Here is a 16,886-nt window from a genome sequence, read left to right as displayed (position 1 = left end):
CATTACTCAGCGCAGTCTCCCATATACAGACTCAGGAGCACACAGATATACAGGTGTCACATATAATGTGATATGTGACACCTGTATATCTGTGTGCTCCGCAGTCTGCTGTTGCATCCTGGTCACATCGCACAAAAGTTGCCCGATCCTAGCAGAGTAGCACGGAACCTGGAGGGTCACTCTCGACAGGTAAGCTGCGCTGCGTGGCGTATTGGGGCTAGATGTATTTTTTGGGGGGGAGGTGAGGGGAGTTCTTTTTTGTTCTTTAGAATGTCATTAATAGTGATCTGGTGGAGTTTTAAACACTTCATTATGAAGTATGAATTTTATAAAAACAGGTGCATATATGAAATATGGTAACTTCCAGCATATCATGTATTCCCATGTTATTTACCATGTCATGTATTCCCATGTTATTTACCATGTCATGGATTCCCATGTTATTTACCATGTCATGTATTCCCATGTTATTTACCATGTCATGGATCCCCATGTTATTTTCCATGTCACGGACTCCCATGTTATTCACCATGTCATGGATCCCCATGTTATTTACCATGTCATGGATCCCCTTGTTATTTACCATGTCATGGATCCCCATGTTATTTACCATGTCATGGATTCCCATGTTATTTACCATGTCATGTATTCCCATGTTATTTACCATGTCATGTATTCCCATATTATTTACCATGTCATGGATTCCCATGTTATTTACCATGTCATGTATTCCCATGTTATTTACCATGTCATGTATTCCCATGTTATTTGCCATGTCATGTATTCTCATGTTATTTACCATGTCATGGATCCCCATGTTATTTACCATGTTATGTATTTCCCATGTTATTTACCATGTCATGTATTCCCATGTTATTTACCATGTCATGTATTTCCCATGTTATTTATCATGTCATGGATTCCCATGTTATTTATCATGTCATGGATTTCTATGTTATTTACCATGTCATGTATTCCCAAGTTATTTACCATGTCATGGATTCCCATGTTGTTTACCATGTCATGGATTCCCATGTTATTTACCATGTCATGTATTCCCATGTTATTTACCATGTCATGGCCCCCTATGTTATTTACCATGTAATGTATTGCCATGTTATTTACCATGTCATGGATTCCCATGTTATTTACCATGTCATGGATTCCCATGTTATTTACCATGTCATGGATCCCCATGTTATTCACAATGTCATGGATCCCCATGTTATTTACCATGTCATGGATTCCCATGTTATTTACCATGTCATGGCCCCCTATGTTATTTACCTTGTCATGTATTCCCATGTTATTTACCATGTCATGGATTTCTATGTTGTTATTTACCATGTCATGGATTCCAATATTATTTACCATGTCATGTATTCCCATGTTATTTACCATGTCATGTATTCCAATATTATTTACCATGTCATGTATTCCCATGTTATTTCCCATGTCATGGATCCCCATGTTATTTATCATGTCATGGATTCCCATGTTATTTACCATGTCATGGATTCCCATGTTATTTACCATGTCATGGATTTATATGTTATTTACCATGTCATGTATTCCCATGTTATTTGCCATGTCATGGATTCCCATGTTATTTACCATGTCATGTATTCCCATGTTATTTACCATGTCATGGATCCCCATGTTATTTACCATGTCATGGATTCCCATGTTATTTACCATGTCATGGATTCCCATGTTATTTACCATGTCATGGATTCCCATGTTATTTACCATGTCATGGATTCCCATGTTATTTATCATGTCATGGATTTATATGTTATTTACCATGTCATGTATTCCCAAGTTATTTACCATGTCATGGATTCCCATGTTGTTTACCATGTCATGGATTCCCATGTTATTTACCATGTCATGTATTCCCATGTTATTTACCATGTCATGGCCCCCTATGTTATTTACCATGTAATGTATTGCCATGTTATTTACCATGTCATGGATTCCCATGTTATTTACCATGTCATGGATTCCCATGTTATTTACCATGTCATGGATCCCCATGTTATTCACCATGTCATGGATCCCCATGTTATTTACCATGTCATGGATTCCCATGTTATTTACCATGTCATGGCCCCCTATGTTATTTACCTTGTCATGTATTCCCATGTTATTTACCATGTCATGGATTTCTATGTTGTTATTTACCATGTCATGTATTCCCATGTTATTTACCATGTCATGGATCCCCATGTTATTTTCCATGTCACGGACTCCCATGTTATTCACCATGTCATGGATCCCCATGTTATTTACCATGTCATGGATCCCCTTGTTATTTACCATGTCATGGATCCCCATGTTATTTACCATGTCATGGATTCCCATGTTATTTACCATGTCATGTATTCCCATGTTATTTACCATGTCATGTATTCCCATATTATTTACCATGTCATGGATTCCCATGTTATTTACCATGTCATGTATTCCCATGTTATTTACCATGTCATGTATTCCCATGTTATTTGCCATGTCATGTATTCTCATGTTATTTACCATGTCATGGATCCCCATGTTATTTACCATGTTATGTATTTCCCATGTTATTTACCATGTCATGTATTCCCATGTTATTTACCATGTCATGTATTTCCCATGTTATTTATCATGTCATGGATTCCCATGTTATTTATCATGTCATGGATTTCTATGTTATTTACCATGTCATGTATTCCCAAGTTATTTACCATGTCATGGATTCCCATGTTGTTTACCATGTCATGGATTCCCATGTTATTTACCATGTCATGTATTCCCATGTTATTTACCATGTCATGGCCCCCTATGTTATTTACCATGTAATGTATTGCCATGTTATTTACCATGTCATGGATTCCCATGTTATTTACCATGTCATGGATTCCCATGTTATTTACCATGTCATGGATCCCCATGTTATTCACAATGTCATGGATCCCCATGTTATTTACCATGTCATGGATTCCCATGTTATTTACCATGTCATGGCCCCCTATGTTATTTACCTTGTCATGTATTCCCATGTTATTTACCATGTCATGGATTTCTATGTTGTTATTTACCATGTCATGGATTCCAATATTATTTACCATGTCATGTATTCCCATGTTATTTACCATGTCATGTATTCCAATATTATTTACCATGTCATGTATTCCCATGTTATTTCCCATGTCATGGATCCCCATGTTATTTATCATGTCATGGATTCCCATGTTATTTACCATGTCATGGATTCCCATGTTATTTACCATGTCATGGATTTATATGTTATTTACCATGTCATGTATTCCCATGTTATTTGCCATGTCATGGATTCCCATGTTATTTACCATGTCATGTATTCCCATGTTATTTACCATGTCATGGATCCCCATGTTATTTACCATGTCATGGATTCCCATGTTATTTACCATGTCATGGATTCCCATGTTATTTACCATGTCATGGATTCCCATGTTATTTACCATGTCATGGATTCCCATGTTATTTATCATGTCATGGATTTATATGTTATTTACCATGTCATGTATTCCCAAGTTATTTACCATGTCATGGATTCCCATGTTGTTTACCATGTCATGGATTCCCATGTTATTTACCATGTCATGTATTCCCATGTTATTTACCATGTCATGGCCCCCTATGTTATTTACCATGTAATGTATTGCCATGTTATTTACCATGTCATGGATTCCCATGTTATTTACCATGTCATGGATTCCCATGTTATTTACCATGTCATGGATCCCCATGTTATTCACCATGTCATGGATCCCCATGTTATTTACCATGTCATGGATTCCCATGTTATTTACCATGTCATGGCCCCCTATGTTATTTACCTTGTCATGTATTCCCATGTTATTTACCATGTCATGGATTTCTATGTTGTTATTTACCATGTCATGTATTCCCATGTTATTTACCATGTCATGTATTCCAATATTATTTACCATGTCATGTATTCCCATGTTATTTCCCATGTCATGGATCCCCATGTTATTTATCATGTCATGGATTCCCATGTTATTTACCATGTCATGGATTCCCATGTTATTTACCATGTCATGGATTTATATGTTATTTACCATGTCATGTATTCCCATGTTATTTGCCATGTCATGGATTCCCATGTTATTTACCATGTCATGTATTCCCATGTTATTTACCATGTCATGGATCCCCATGTTATTTACCATGTCATGGATTCCCATGTTATTTACCATGTCATGGATTCCCATGTTATTTACCATGTCATGGATTCCCATGTTATTTACCATGTCATGGATTCCCATGTTATTTACCATGTCATGGATTTCTATGTTATTTGCCATGTCATGGATTCCCATGTTATTTACCATGTCATGTATTCCCATGTTATTTACCATGTCATGGATTCCCATGTTATTTACCATGTCATGGATCCCCATGTTATTTACCATGTCATGGATCCCCATGTTAGTTTGTTTCTGCACCGTGCTAACACGTCACATCCAATAACTGACAGCCACAGCGCAGCAACATACAGACGGGGCACCTAGCACAGATATTCCCTATATATGACGACCGGATCTCTCTATATTAAACGACAATGGATGTTAAAGTCTAGAAGTTAAACTAACCGCAAGATAGAGCAATATTCCAAGAAAAATAGATTTGTTACATCTTTCTGACAATTGTTCTACTGAATATTACTTGATATTTTGAGTAAATAAAAAAAATGATGGCCTGATTCATTGAAAAAGATACTAATAATTGTGGTTACTCTATTACAGAATATGGTAAATGACACCTCGCGGTCACTTACCAATGTATTAGTGACTCACCAAAATCCCGGTAGCAGAAATCCTGCAAGAATTCCTTTTCCGTGTCACCAGCGCTATGGCACGCGGAACACGGGAGCTCTGAAAAAAAGATGGGAACAATTTGTTAGATACCCACGCAGAGCGATATACTGGGATATAGACCGGCGCCATGTCCGCCGGTCTATAAACTACATCCCAGTAAGTATACTCCTTTGTCTGTATGGGTTGGGTACGGGATGCTGGCTCTCAGATTCCCAGTGCTCAGAAGCCCGACGCCGGTATCCCGTATGGGTTAGAATACCGACAGCTACTAGTAAATACCCTAAACCTAACCTTCCCTCCCCGCAACCTAAATTTAACCCCTCCCTCCCTGCGGCCTAAATCTAACCTCCCCCCCACAGCCTAACCCTAACCCTCCTTCCCCTTGCAGCCTAACCCTAACCCTCCCACCCATAAACCCTCCCCATAACCTCAGTAATTACCGTCGTTATTATGTCGGAGGTCGGGAAGCTGGCCCTGGGATTCTGACTGGTGTCATAACTATATCTCGTCTCCGGTCTGATAAACTCCTGACATGTTTACAGTCTGTTGCAGCCATTGTAGAAAACAAAAAAATTATTTTAGGCTTAGCTGCCGTCTCCTAATTAAAGCTTCCTGCAGATCAGAACCTTCCAGTACCAGGTAGGACACTTGTAATGAGTTGTGGACTATTCTAAGGGTAGATGTATTGTGCTAGGGGACTGTTCAGATTTGGGAATAGAGTAAGACAGAGCCAGTAACTGAGCATCTTGGTAACACCGTGCTGTACTGCGGGGGGGGGGGGGGGGGGATGGGGGGGGGGGGTTAGAGATGTAACATGTGATTACAGCTGGGTTCACACTATACGATCCATTGCATGATCCATCTTTCTGACGCGGATCGGAACGATAGATCGTGTGGATCGCATAGTGTGTACAGACTATATGCGTGCTCCCGCGGGTCGCTAGCGACATCCCCCGTCGGCCCTGGGGGTGGTGCTAACGGAATCGGTATGATTGGCTGGCGGTTCAAATCCCGACAGCGGCAGCCCGGCAGAGGTGGAAATCCCGATCATACATTAAGGTAAGTATGCCAACCTAATCCTCCCCTCTAACCCTAACCCTCCCTTAGAGGTGCCTAACCCTAACTTCACCACCCAAGTGCCTAACCCTAACCTCCCCTTCCCCGCAGCCTAAACCTAATCCTCCCCGGGGGGTGCCTAACCCTAACCTCCCCCCTGGGGGTGCCTAACCCTAACCCCCCTAACTCCCCCTTCCCCTAGCCTAACCTTAACCTCCCGGGGGGGGTGCCTAACCCCAAGTCCCCCCCCCCGGGAGCCCCCTAACCTAACCCTTTCCACCCCCCCGTGGCTGTCCGCGCCTGGCTTACCTTCGATCGGTAAGCCGGGTGTCGGGCTCCCGCCGTAGGTCTAATGACAGGCATCAGGATTTCGACGTCTGCCATTAGACACTTGCCGGGATTAGATAGCCGGGAAGCCGGTGATCGGCATTTCGTCCGCTGGCTTCCCGACTGCTTCCCTTGCTAACGATGCCCATACTGCAGCAGCAGCAGCATGGCACGTCACTCCCCCCTGTTGGACCCGACATTGGCAAATGTGTATGTACTTGCCGGATGCCATCGCCGGCGATATCGTGCTGGGTACAGAACGTCTAATGTGTACCCAGCTATAGATGTGGGAGGGAGTGTCCAAACTGAAAACTACATTGCAGTGTAAGAACTGAGCTGTCCAGCATGTGTGGGCTAAGTGCAACAGCAGCCAGTACCTATACCCCACATGCAGACACATTGTATTCGCTCCCGTTCTGCATTGCAGTATGGTTTGTCCAGGTACACAGTTACTTGCTACATCTTACTCTATTCCCAAAGCCGAATCAGGCCCTCGGTGCATTCGGGGGTTATAACTTGGCTTTCAGTCCATTCACCTTGACCATGAGATATTCTGCCCCCGCACACTGCCCTCACTTACCTTCTTTCACCACTTGAAGCTTCTCATCCAGGCCAGCAGGGGGCACACACAACTCATTCCCTTCTGGAAACTGGGTGCAGTTAAACATCTCCGGCCAAGGAAAGCCAAAGGCGGCCATGACAGGGGTGCAGCCATCCCGAACCACCTCACAGAGCGACCTGCAGGGGTGTATAGCTTCCTCCAGGTCGCTCAGACACACAGGGGCAAACAGCGAGCAGAGGAATTTCTTGGTGTCCGTGTGGCACTGCTTGGTGAGGAGAGGCACCCAGGAACCGGCCTGTTGTAGTACCTCTTTCATGGTGTCGTGGCCCAGCAAGTTCGGTAGACGCATCTCACCGTAGCCCACTGCGTGGCACAGGGTCATAGTGCCGGGGATAGGCTTGCAGCTGCTCTTACGGGTGCTCAGCTGGGTGAGAATAAAGGGGGATGCGTACACCGGGTGAAGGACGCCCACAATGCCCAGGAAGATCCCGACAGACAGAAGGCCCCTCATGGTCTCCGCCAGGGGGGGGGGGGGGGGGGAATTATAGCGCAGAGGGTTCTAGATGGGGTGAGAAAAAACACCAAAATTATTTATATGGACTGGCAGGAAGTTGTACAGCGTCATTATTGCCAGTGACTGGCATATTACATGGGACGGGAAGACAGCGGGTGACGCGGCAGCACTGCGGGTACCCACACCCGCCAAGTTCACACGTGCTCCAACCACACCTATATTATTACACAATAACATAGCACTTGTGACGTCTACACAGAACTGGCGTTGGAGCCGACATACAAGTATACAAACTGACATGAAACAATTAGTATAATAATTACTCAGAAGCGATTTATAGATGAACTTGAGCTCGGGGATTAAGTCTGGGGGCAGTGTCCTGATGCCAGCCCTACACAGGAAGCCCAATACCTGCCAGGGGCGAGGCTGCTGACACTTAAAGGCCTATTCATTATCCCAGGCAGGTACGATTCTGAATAGGACGCACGTCCAAATGCACACGGTCTCGCAGATAATAATAATATTTTTTGTATAGCGCTTTTCTCCTAAAGGACTCAAAGTGCTTTACATTTACAGTACAAAATACAAAATAAGCTTAAACAAGGGACATTAGTGAAATGCTTGGGTGAATAGGTCTTGAGTCTATTTTTGAAGGATTCTAGAGTGGAGGCCTCTCGAACTGTGCGGGGAAGTGAGTTCCATAAGGTTGGAGTCACAAAACTGAAAGCTCGACCCCCAGACGAATTCCGTGAGATTCTCGGTACATATAGTCCTTCATCAACGGATCACAGTAATCGAGTGGGACAGTAAGGAATCAGAAGCTGCTTTAGGTACCTTGGGCCATGGTCATGTAGGGCTTTGTAAGTTAGTAAGCCAATCTTGAAAACAATTCGCCATCTGACAGGCAGCCAGTGAAGGGAGTAGTGAATGAGTGTTATGCGGCTGGAACGGGGCTGGTTGGTTAATAGCCTGGCAGCTGCATTTTGTACCATCTGCAAGCTGTGTAATTCTTTTGCTTGGAGACCGAGGTAGAGGGCGTTGCAGTAGTCTAGGCGTGATGATATAAATGCATGTATGACTTTAGGCAGATCTTCTGAGGGAATTAAGTGCTTGATTCTGGCTATGTTCCTCAGATGAAAGAACGAGGATTTGATTGTGGCTGATACCTGATGTTTAAGTGTCAGATACCACTATCCAGGACACCACCAAGATTCCGCACATGTTTAGTGTTTTGTAATTCTGAACCCCCAAGCGAAAGTCCTGTTGGTTGGCTATGCTGTAGCCCTGTCCTGTGACCTATCATAAGAACCTCTGTTTTATCAGGGTTCAGTCGCAGCCAACTGGCACTCATCCACTCCTGAAGCTCAGCTAGGCAGCCATTTAGGGTTGTTATGGGGTCCTTTGTTCCTGGAGCAAAGGACAGGTACAGTTGTGTATCATCTGCATAGCAGTGGTAGACCAGGCCATGACGTCTGATTATTTCACCCAATGGTAGCATGTATACTGCAAAAAGCATGGGAGATAGTATAGAACCCTGTGGGACACCGCATGGAAGTGGCACTAATGGTGATGAAGAGTTTACTCCAGAAGAAACTCTCTGTGACCTGCCAGTGAGAAATGATTTGAACCAGCTAAGGGCTGTGCCATCCAGTCCACAGAAATTTTTCAGGTGCTCATTTACAATCCCGTGGTCCATAGTATCAAATGCTGCTGAGAGATCCAGAAGGACTAAGATTGAACAATCACCTCGGTCTCTTGCCATCAGAAGATAATTTAGCACACATACCAGGGCTGTTTGAGTGCTATGTCTTCTCCTGAATCCTGACTGGAATGGATCATAAATATCATGGGTAGACAGGTGGGTTTCCAGTTGCATTGCCACCACTTTCTCAATGATCTTTCCTAGAAAAGGAAGGTTTGATACTGGTCTATAGTTGGTCATGCAGTCGGGGTCTAAATTAGGTTTTTTAAGAAGTGGTCTAACAATTGCTTCCTTTAGTGGTTCTGGAAAAATGGCTGTTTGCAAAGAGCATTGAACTATTTTTGCAATTACAGGGCCAATAATGTCTATACACCCTATGAAAAGCTTGGTTGAGGCAGGGTCCAGATCACAGGTGGTGGGTCGCAACATTTTGATAATTTTAGCAATGTCTTTTACATCCATTATGTCAAAGCTGTTCCAGGGAGACAGGTGGCTTACCTTGGCAGGCTTGGTAGTTTGGCACTCCTTTGATGGCACTGTGGGGATTCCAGCCTGGATGGAGGATACTTTATCTGCAAAGAATTTTGCAAACTCATTGCATCTTGACTGGGAGAGGGTTTCATCCTGCAGCAGGCATGCTGGTTTGCAAAGCATCTCTACTGTACGGAAAAGCTGAGCCGGCCTATTGTCTGCTGCCTTGATCTCATTTGAAAGGAACTCTGGGCCTAATGCAGACCCGCAAGCGGGTCGATGTTGGCCAAGTGTGCATGTGCACGACGGAGGCGGCTCCATCGTGCGCATGCACGAGACCCGAATAACGACGGCCAAGCCGTTGCTATGGGTCTCGCACCAAAGAGGGCGTGCAGTCGATGGTGATTGACAGCACGCCCCCTTTGGTGGGCGTGGTTGCCCAGACGGATGTGTTTCCATGGGAACGCCTACCGTCTGGGGCCGGCCCCATTGACATCACTAGTGATGTCAGTGGGAGTGCTTTTGGCTCTGATAAAGCTAAAAGCACTCCAGGGCTTGCGGCAATGAGACCCTACCGCAAGGGTCTCGTCGCAAGCCCGATGGTCGCGATGGTCTTGACCATCGCGACCATCATTTTGGCCGCTCGCTATAGCTGTGGGTGGTCACCCACAGCTATGCGAGCGGCCAGGAGGCCGCTCTTAAATTCAGAGGGACGGCCCTGATTCAGAGCGAGCGCTCTGTCAGATCGTCCGGCTATGAATCAGGGCCTCTGTTTTCTTATGGGTGACTAACACTATTGTCAAACCAAGGGGCTTGACGGTGTGGTATGAGGGGTCGTATACGCACAGGGGTAATAATATCCTTTGCAGCTGTTACATCCCTGTTATAGTAATGGACAAGGGAACAAGGATCTTCACAGGCCCCCATTACTGCAGAAAGATCCAGGTTCGCTGCAAGAGCCTGGGGAGTCATGCCCCTCCTTGGACGATCCCTTGTCAACTCCATGGGTAAAGTTCTATTTTGAGGGGTTGCAACTGAGAAGTGAATTGAGTGGTGGTCTGACCACGTGACTGTGTTTATATTTAGGTCAGAGACATCTAATCCAATCTGGAAGACAAGATCAAGAGTGTGACCACTTATATGAGTAGCCGAAGGAATGACTTGTGTGAGGCCCAGAGCATTCATTGTGCACAGGAGATCTTGGCCAAGGTGTGAGAGCTCATCATCAACACACGCATTGAAATCCCCAAGGATCAGCCATTGTTGATGCTCCAGAACTAGTCCAGCAACAATATCTGCAAATTCTTGGAGAAATATCTTTCCATCTCCAGGGGGGCGGTAAATGAGAAGGACTCTGAATCCTAATTCTGTAGAACTCCGAGCAGCGATGCACTCAAATGAGTGAGTCATTTCCATTGGGTGGACCCTAAGTTTAAGTTCTTTTCTAAAGCAGATGGCTACTCCCCCTCCCCTGCGGTTAAGTCTTGGGTTGTGAATGACAGAATAATTTGTTGGAACTGCAGCTTCCAAGATAGGTGCTGCTTGTCCATCCAGCCAGGTCTCTGTAATACAGGCAAGATCTGCAGATTCAATAAGGTCAGCAATTGTGGCAGTCTTTGCAAACCGTGCATGCGCCATACAAAGCGATCGTTGGCAGCGCATGCTATGCACCATGCATACATACGCGGACGGAGATTGCAAGTGCTCGTGAGCCGACTTCTGTGCTCGTTTGCCGCATTCAGAAGGAGATGGTACGCCCCATTCTGACGGATCTCTTGCAACCAGCATGAGGTGGGGGTGAGTCCCGATACTAATGATGATGGCTGCGGACAGAAAAACAACGGGCGGCACCACCTTGCACATGGCATACACAAGCGAATATTCACATTAGTATAACCAGGCTGTTCCGTAGTCCACAGCGCTTAACAAAGAATATTCCCATCATTCACATCACTCCCTGCCCCAGCTGAGCTTACACTCTACGGGCTGATTCAGAGACGGCCGAAACACCAATATTTACACAGATGGAGCCATTGTGTATGCTTGTAAGCTGCACTGCGCAAGCGTAGCGTTTGTATTGCGATCACGCTCGCATAGAGGATTCACTTGCAACGTGAGTGACAGGTAGTCAGCGTTTGGGGGAGTTAGCGAAAGGGGCTTAGAAAAATACAGGTGTGCCAGACCGTTTCATGGGCGTGCATAAATTAGCCCTTGTGATGGCTTTTGCAGCATGAGAGCTCTCAGCGTGTCACGGGAGACGCAGGGTTTGCGGCTGGTCAGACATGCTGCTTGGCTGCCGACCTGCGTCGATGTTAGCGATGTTTACGCTGTTGTACGCCATCGGACGCATATGAGAAGGCAGCAGTGGGTGCCCCTATGCTCAGGTAAGCTTGGGGAACATTAGCACATTATTGCAGCTGGGACTGCATTAATGTCCATCTATGAATCAGGCTCTGTATCGCCACCACACACATATACTGAGAGAGTCAGAGAGGGTCATTGTTTTGCCAGCAGCCATTTAACCTACATGTTTGTGTTTGGGGAAACTAGAGCACCCAGAGGAAAGCCAAGCAAATACTGGGAAGAACATACAAACTCCATATATATAGTGCCAGTGGAGGGAATTAGGGCCTCATTCAGAGGCGGTCGGAGGATGCAAGCGGTCGCTCAGAAACTGGGCGGCCACTTGCATCCTGACCGCCCGCCTCTGTTGCGGTCGTTAGGCTGTGGGTTAACACCCACAGCTCTAACGACCGCTCGGGTGATGGTCACGATGGTCAGAGACCATCGCGACCATCGGGGCTTACGACGAGACCCTAGGGTAGGGTCTCACTTGTCGTAAGCCCCGGAGAGCTTCTGGCTCTGTCAGAGCCGGAAGCTCTCCACTGACATCACTAGTGATGTCAGTGGGGCCTCCCCCAAACGGCAGGCGTTCCCATGGGAACGCCTCCATTTGGGCTGCCACCCCCCCGGCCCGCCTTCCAAACGGGGCGAACTGTCAATCAACATCGACAGCTCACCCCCTTTGGAAAGAGACCCGCTACGACCAGCGCTGTCGGTCGTAGCGGGTCTCACGCATGCGTGCGAAGGAGCCGGCTCCCTCGTGCGCATGCGCACTAGACAAACATCGAGGCGGCCGTGCGGTCGTAGACTGTACGGCCGCCTCTGAAGACAGCCCTTAATCCCTTACAGCATGTGTTCTTTCTTAATACTTGAATGGTGAACAACATTCCTGCAGATATTACGGCTGTCCGTCATTAGGAAGGGCCAGCCAGGTGGGAGGAACAGGGGGCGTGGTGCAGCGATCACATCATTGTGGCCTCACCCCAAAAGTGGCATCTTGTTTGCTTAAGACACCGATATGGGTGTGATCACGTCCAATATAATGCAGCCACCCCACCAGCATGCTGCAGCCGCGCCCTCCGCCCGATTATATATTGTTGGGCGGTACGCGTTATTTACTGGGATTTCCTTGTTAGGGAACTGGGCTAACTGAAACAGACATTATCCATGCGGACATAGGGCCTGATTTGTGTGAACTAAGGCCCTCATTCAGAGCCGTTCGCTATTTGTGGTCGCTCGTTTAAAAACAAGGGGTGGCTATTCAAATGATCCGTACGCACATTGTAGTCTGTTCACACCTCTAAGTCTGAACGAGCGAGCAAAACATACGCTCGTTTATTTGTTAAAAACGCCCCCTGGCCGCTCGCATCCTACGTCCTGTCCGCTATTTATTAGATTAATCGAGTACATCGACCAGCGTATGAACTGCTCGCTATTCTTGTGGTTGGTTTTTGCTGCCACAAATTTGCGAGCAGTTCTGGCTATAAAATAACCCAGTGACGTGGTCACTGACGCTGCTGTTTTAAATATGCACACCCATAAAACGCCCGTTTTGACCTTTAAGCACGCCTGCGTTCGGATCTCCACTCCCCATTTTCAAGCACCTTCCCCTGTTACCACCCACATACGCCTCATTCTGTCACTCAAAATAGCAGGCACTCGCTATATTGCGTACCAACGATTTTCGGCCGCACTGACTGGTTCGCGCATGCGTACTAAAAACCGTACGCATGCGCAGATGTGCAAACATCGCTCGGAACGAGCGTACTGCCGCTAACGAGCGGCTCTGAATGAGGGCCTAAGTACGGTGATTGTATCTAATGAACCATTTGTTTTGTTGGCAGTGAAAGATGATTGTACTAATAAAAAAACTGTTGTAATTTGTCCAAATAAAAGTAAATTATAATTTTAAAGAATTCGGATTTACTCAAGTAAGGAACCTCACCTCTCAGGTAATTGCAACACAACCCCACACCACTTATATTGGGCAAGCAAGACATTGATTGCTATATAAGTACTCACTGTGGGCCTGATTCAGACCCAGTCGCAAGCGCTGAGCGCTCGCAACCGGGTCGATGGTGGCCCGGCTCCGTCGTGTGCAAGCACGAGACCCGGCTAGCGACGGGCACTCCGTTGCTCCGGGTCTCGCAGCAAAGGAGGCGAGCTGTCGATGTTGAGTGACAGCTCGCCCCCTTTGACGGGCGGGCCGGGGAGGTGGCTGCCCAAACGGAGGCGTTCCCATGAGAACGCCTGTCGTTTGGGGGCGGCCCCACTGACATCACGAGTGATGTCAGTGGAGAGATTCCGGCTCTGTTAGAGCCGAAATCTCTCTGGGGCTTGCGGCCACGAGACCCTACCACAAGGGTCTCGTCGCAAGCCCGATGGTCGCGATGGTCTTGACCATAGCGACCATCATCATGGCCGCTCGCTGTAGCTGTGGGTGGTCACCCACAGCTATGCGAGCGGCCAGGAGGCCGTTCTAAAAAAAAAAAAAAACCCAGCCCTGATTCAGAGCGACTGGCTCTGAATCAGGCCCATAATATCACCTGTTGTAGTAGTGTCTAATGCACTTGTACAGTGACACTGCCCCCTAAGTCTGTTATTACCTTCTTGAAATGTCGATGACAAAAAAGGTCTCGCAACAGTGCCAATACCTCTGCAGTACTTAATGGGTGTCACTGAGGTAATAACAGACTAAGGGAGCCATTTATTATTAATGGCAGCCATGAAAATGATCGTTCCCTATCGACGCAAATCGCGGAAATGAGAAATGATTTTCTTTGGTGCTATATATTAATCTGCTCTCGCCAGGACAGTGGCTCCGGGAGAACCAGGGGCGTATCTATAATGGGTGCAGGGTCCAGGGGGGCCCACACCACACACCCTACACCCATAGGTAATTATACTTACCTCTCCGCCGATTCCCGAAGTGCTGCTCCACAGCACCGGACAGGCGCTGAAGAGCAGCAAACACTCACTGGGAAAATGGTGGCGGCCATTTTCCCAGTGATCTGCACAGAAAAGATGTCCCCAGGAAAGTAGGCGCGGGCGCCATTTCCCCATAGACCCACGCATGCGCTGTAGATTCTGGCATGAAGCTAGAGTCTACAGAGCTCAGTGCTGCTGAGCTGCCGTCAGAGAGGAGGGGGCCTAAACGGAGGCTGCACACGGGCCCCCTCCTCTCTTAAAACGCCCCGGGGGGAGAACAGTAAAGTATAAACTGTCACTTTGCTGCTGGGTTCATACCCAGCTGACCGACTGCGCAAATGCCGCCATCTGGTTGTACATGTGCGACCATACGTTACCGAAAAGGGGATCAAAGATACAACTCCACAAATGCAATATTGTAGCCTTTAGGTTTGTTTTCTGAGCGACATTAAAATTGCATTAGACTGCGGCCTCCATTGGAGAAAATGGGGACTGTTGCGTTTCCTGCATTCAGCCCGAGATACTGTTTATGCATCATGTATAAGGTGCGGTTAAGCTTCAAAAATAGGCCCCTATTGTAATGGAAAAACGAGTTACTATTCCTAGAATAAAGTATCTTGTAAATATCATATACGGTTTAAAACTATTAGATTTTTTTTTTTAATAAATAAGAATTTTTAACCTCCATGTTTCCTGCAGTTAGTGGGATTTAAGGGGTTTATTTATTGACTAAGCGGCAGCTTACAACATCCACCACTTCTCTACGTGTGTAACCCCCCAAATTTAAAGCGGCAATGATTTTGCAAGCCGACGCTTAGTAAGCAAAGCCCCCAAATCCGGGGTCTACTGCGCATACAGGGCGGCAACTTAACACTTACTGCTCCGAGACAGTGGACGTCATTCAGAGTCGGTTGTTGCGGCCGCACGGTCGTAAGGGAAAAGGGGCCGGATATGCAAATGATGCACTCGCATGTTGCGTCCTTAAGATGGGATCGTTAGCTGGCCGACCAAGGGGAGGAAGCGGCCGGAAGACAAAAAATACGCCCCCTTCCCGTACGCATTACACGTCATCTCCGGCCATATAAGGATTAATCGAGACCATCGGGACTGGTCGTAGAGCTTACGGTTGACCATACCCTCTCTTAAGCTCTACGATCAAGTCAGTGTACAAACCTCCCATGTCACATGTGCCATGACACTACTTTGTTAATTATGCACTCCCATAAAACGCCGTTCGCATAATTAGGCACGCCTGCGTTAGGATCTCCACTCCCCCGTTTTCAAGCACCTTCCCCTGTTACCACCCACAAACGCCACAATCTGTCACTCAAACTACCGACCTTGAAGTGTTCAAGGAGAGAGAAATTTCTGATCGTATCGGCTAGTTTGCGCACGCGCATTGCGAACTTTACGCATGCGCAGTTCAGCGAACATCGGCTGCGTACGACCGTGCGGCCGCAACGACCGACTCTGAATGAGGTCCAGTATCTCTTACTGTAGCTGCCCTGATACAAGCCGACAATACGAGTTTATTTCTTTATTTTTATTTTTTTTAATAAAACACAAAGAAATGGGAGCAGAATTGGCAGCGGGCTCTGATTTCCAGGTTACAGGTCAAGATGAGTCCCCAAAAATCTTTTCTTTGCATGTTACAGTACCTGCCATTCCCACCAACTACTCTTATTCTATAAGTTCTATAAGAGTTAGGGGTCTATGTACCATAATGCAGGGAAAGAGAAGAGTGGCTGCTGTAACGCTGCTTTCTGCAGTGACAGAAAATCTTCTATTGGCGCAATTTAACAAGAAAAGTTCCCCGGGACAGCTGAGCGATGTTGTGCCTCTCGGTGAGAATAGCCGGCAGTGGTAAGAGGGCTCCAATCGCTTCCCCAGCCAGTCTCACCGCCATCTAGCGGCCCCCGGTTCCACTTTTGTGGGAATTAAGGTAACATGTACTAAAAACAAATACATAGATTTTTATAAATAATTTTACTTTCGGTAAAAATACTCTGCACTATTCACCGTCAGAGGTGGGGTGTAATGTATAGGAAACATTCCCCTGGAATACAGCCTTTTTCACCAGAGAGCCAAGCTTTTACAGCTTTAATAAACAGTTTC

General features: G+C 46.4%; 1 protein-coding gene across 3 annotated transcripts in view; it reads right to left on the bottom strand.

The window, feature by feature from the left end:
* LOC148442971 (secreted frizzled-related protein 2-like) overlaps positions 1-16,886 on the bottom strand; it is a 217,611-nt gene that overhangs the window by 105,197 nt on the left and 95,528 nt on the right. For 2 of the 3 annotated variants that reach the window (XM_088463447.1, XM_088463448.1), the window contains exons 3-4: positions 6,832-7,372; positions 4,848-4,925 (exon numbers count right to left, since the gene is read on the bottom strand). In XM_088463447.1, the coding sequence (XP_088319573.1) occupies positions 4,848-4,925; positions 6,832-7,324 (571 nt within the window). In that variant the 5' untranslated portion in view covers positions 7,325-7,372. Of the gene's footprint in view, positions 1-4,847; positions 4,926-6,831; positions 7,373-11,184; positions 11,853-16,886 lie in introns of those variants that run through there. The other variant, XM_088463445.1, reaches the window with a different exon arrangement.

Source organism: Taudactylus pleione, unplaced genomic scaffold (genome assembly GCF_031769625.1).
Source record: "Taudactylus pleione unplaced genomic scaffold, aTauple2 ptg001377l, whole genome shotgun sequence".
NCBI classification, from domain to species: Eukaryota; Metazoa; Chordata; class Amphibia; order Anura; family Myobatrachidae; genus Taudactylus; species Taudactylus pleione.
The sequence above is the reverse complement of the archived record's forward strand: the minus strand, read 5'-3'. Positions and strand labels throughout refer to the sequence as shown.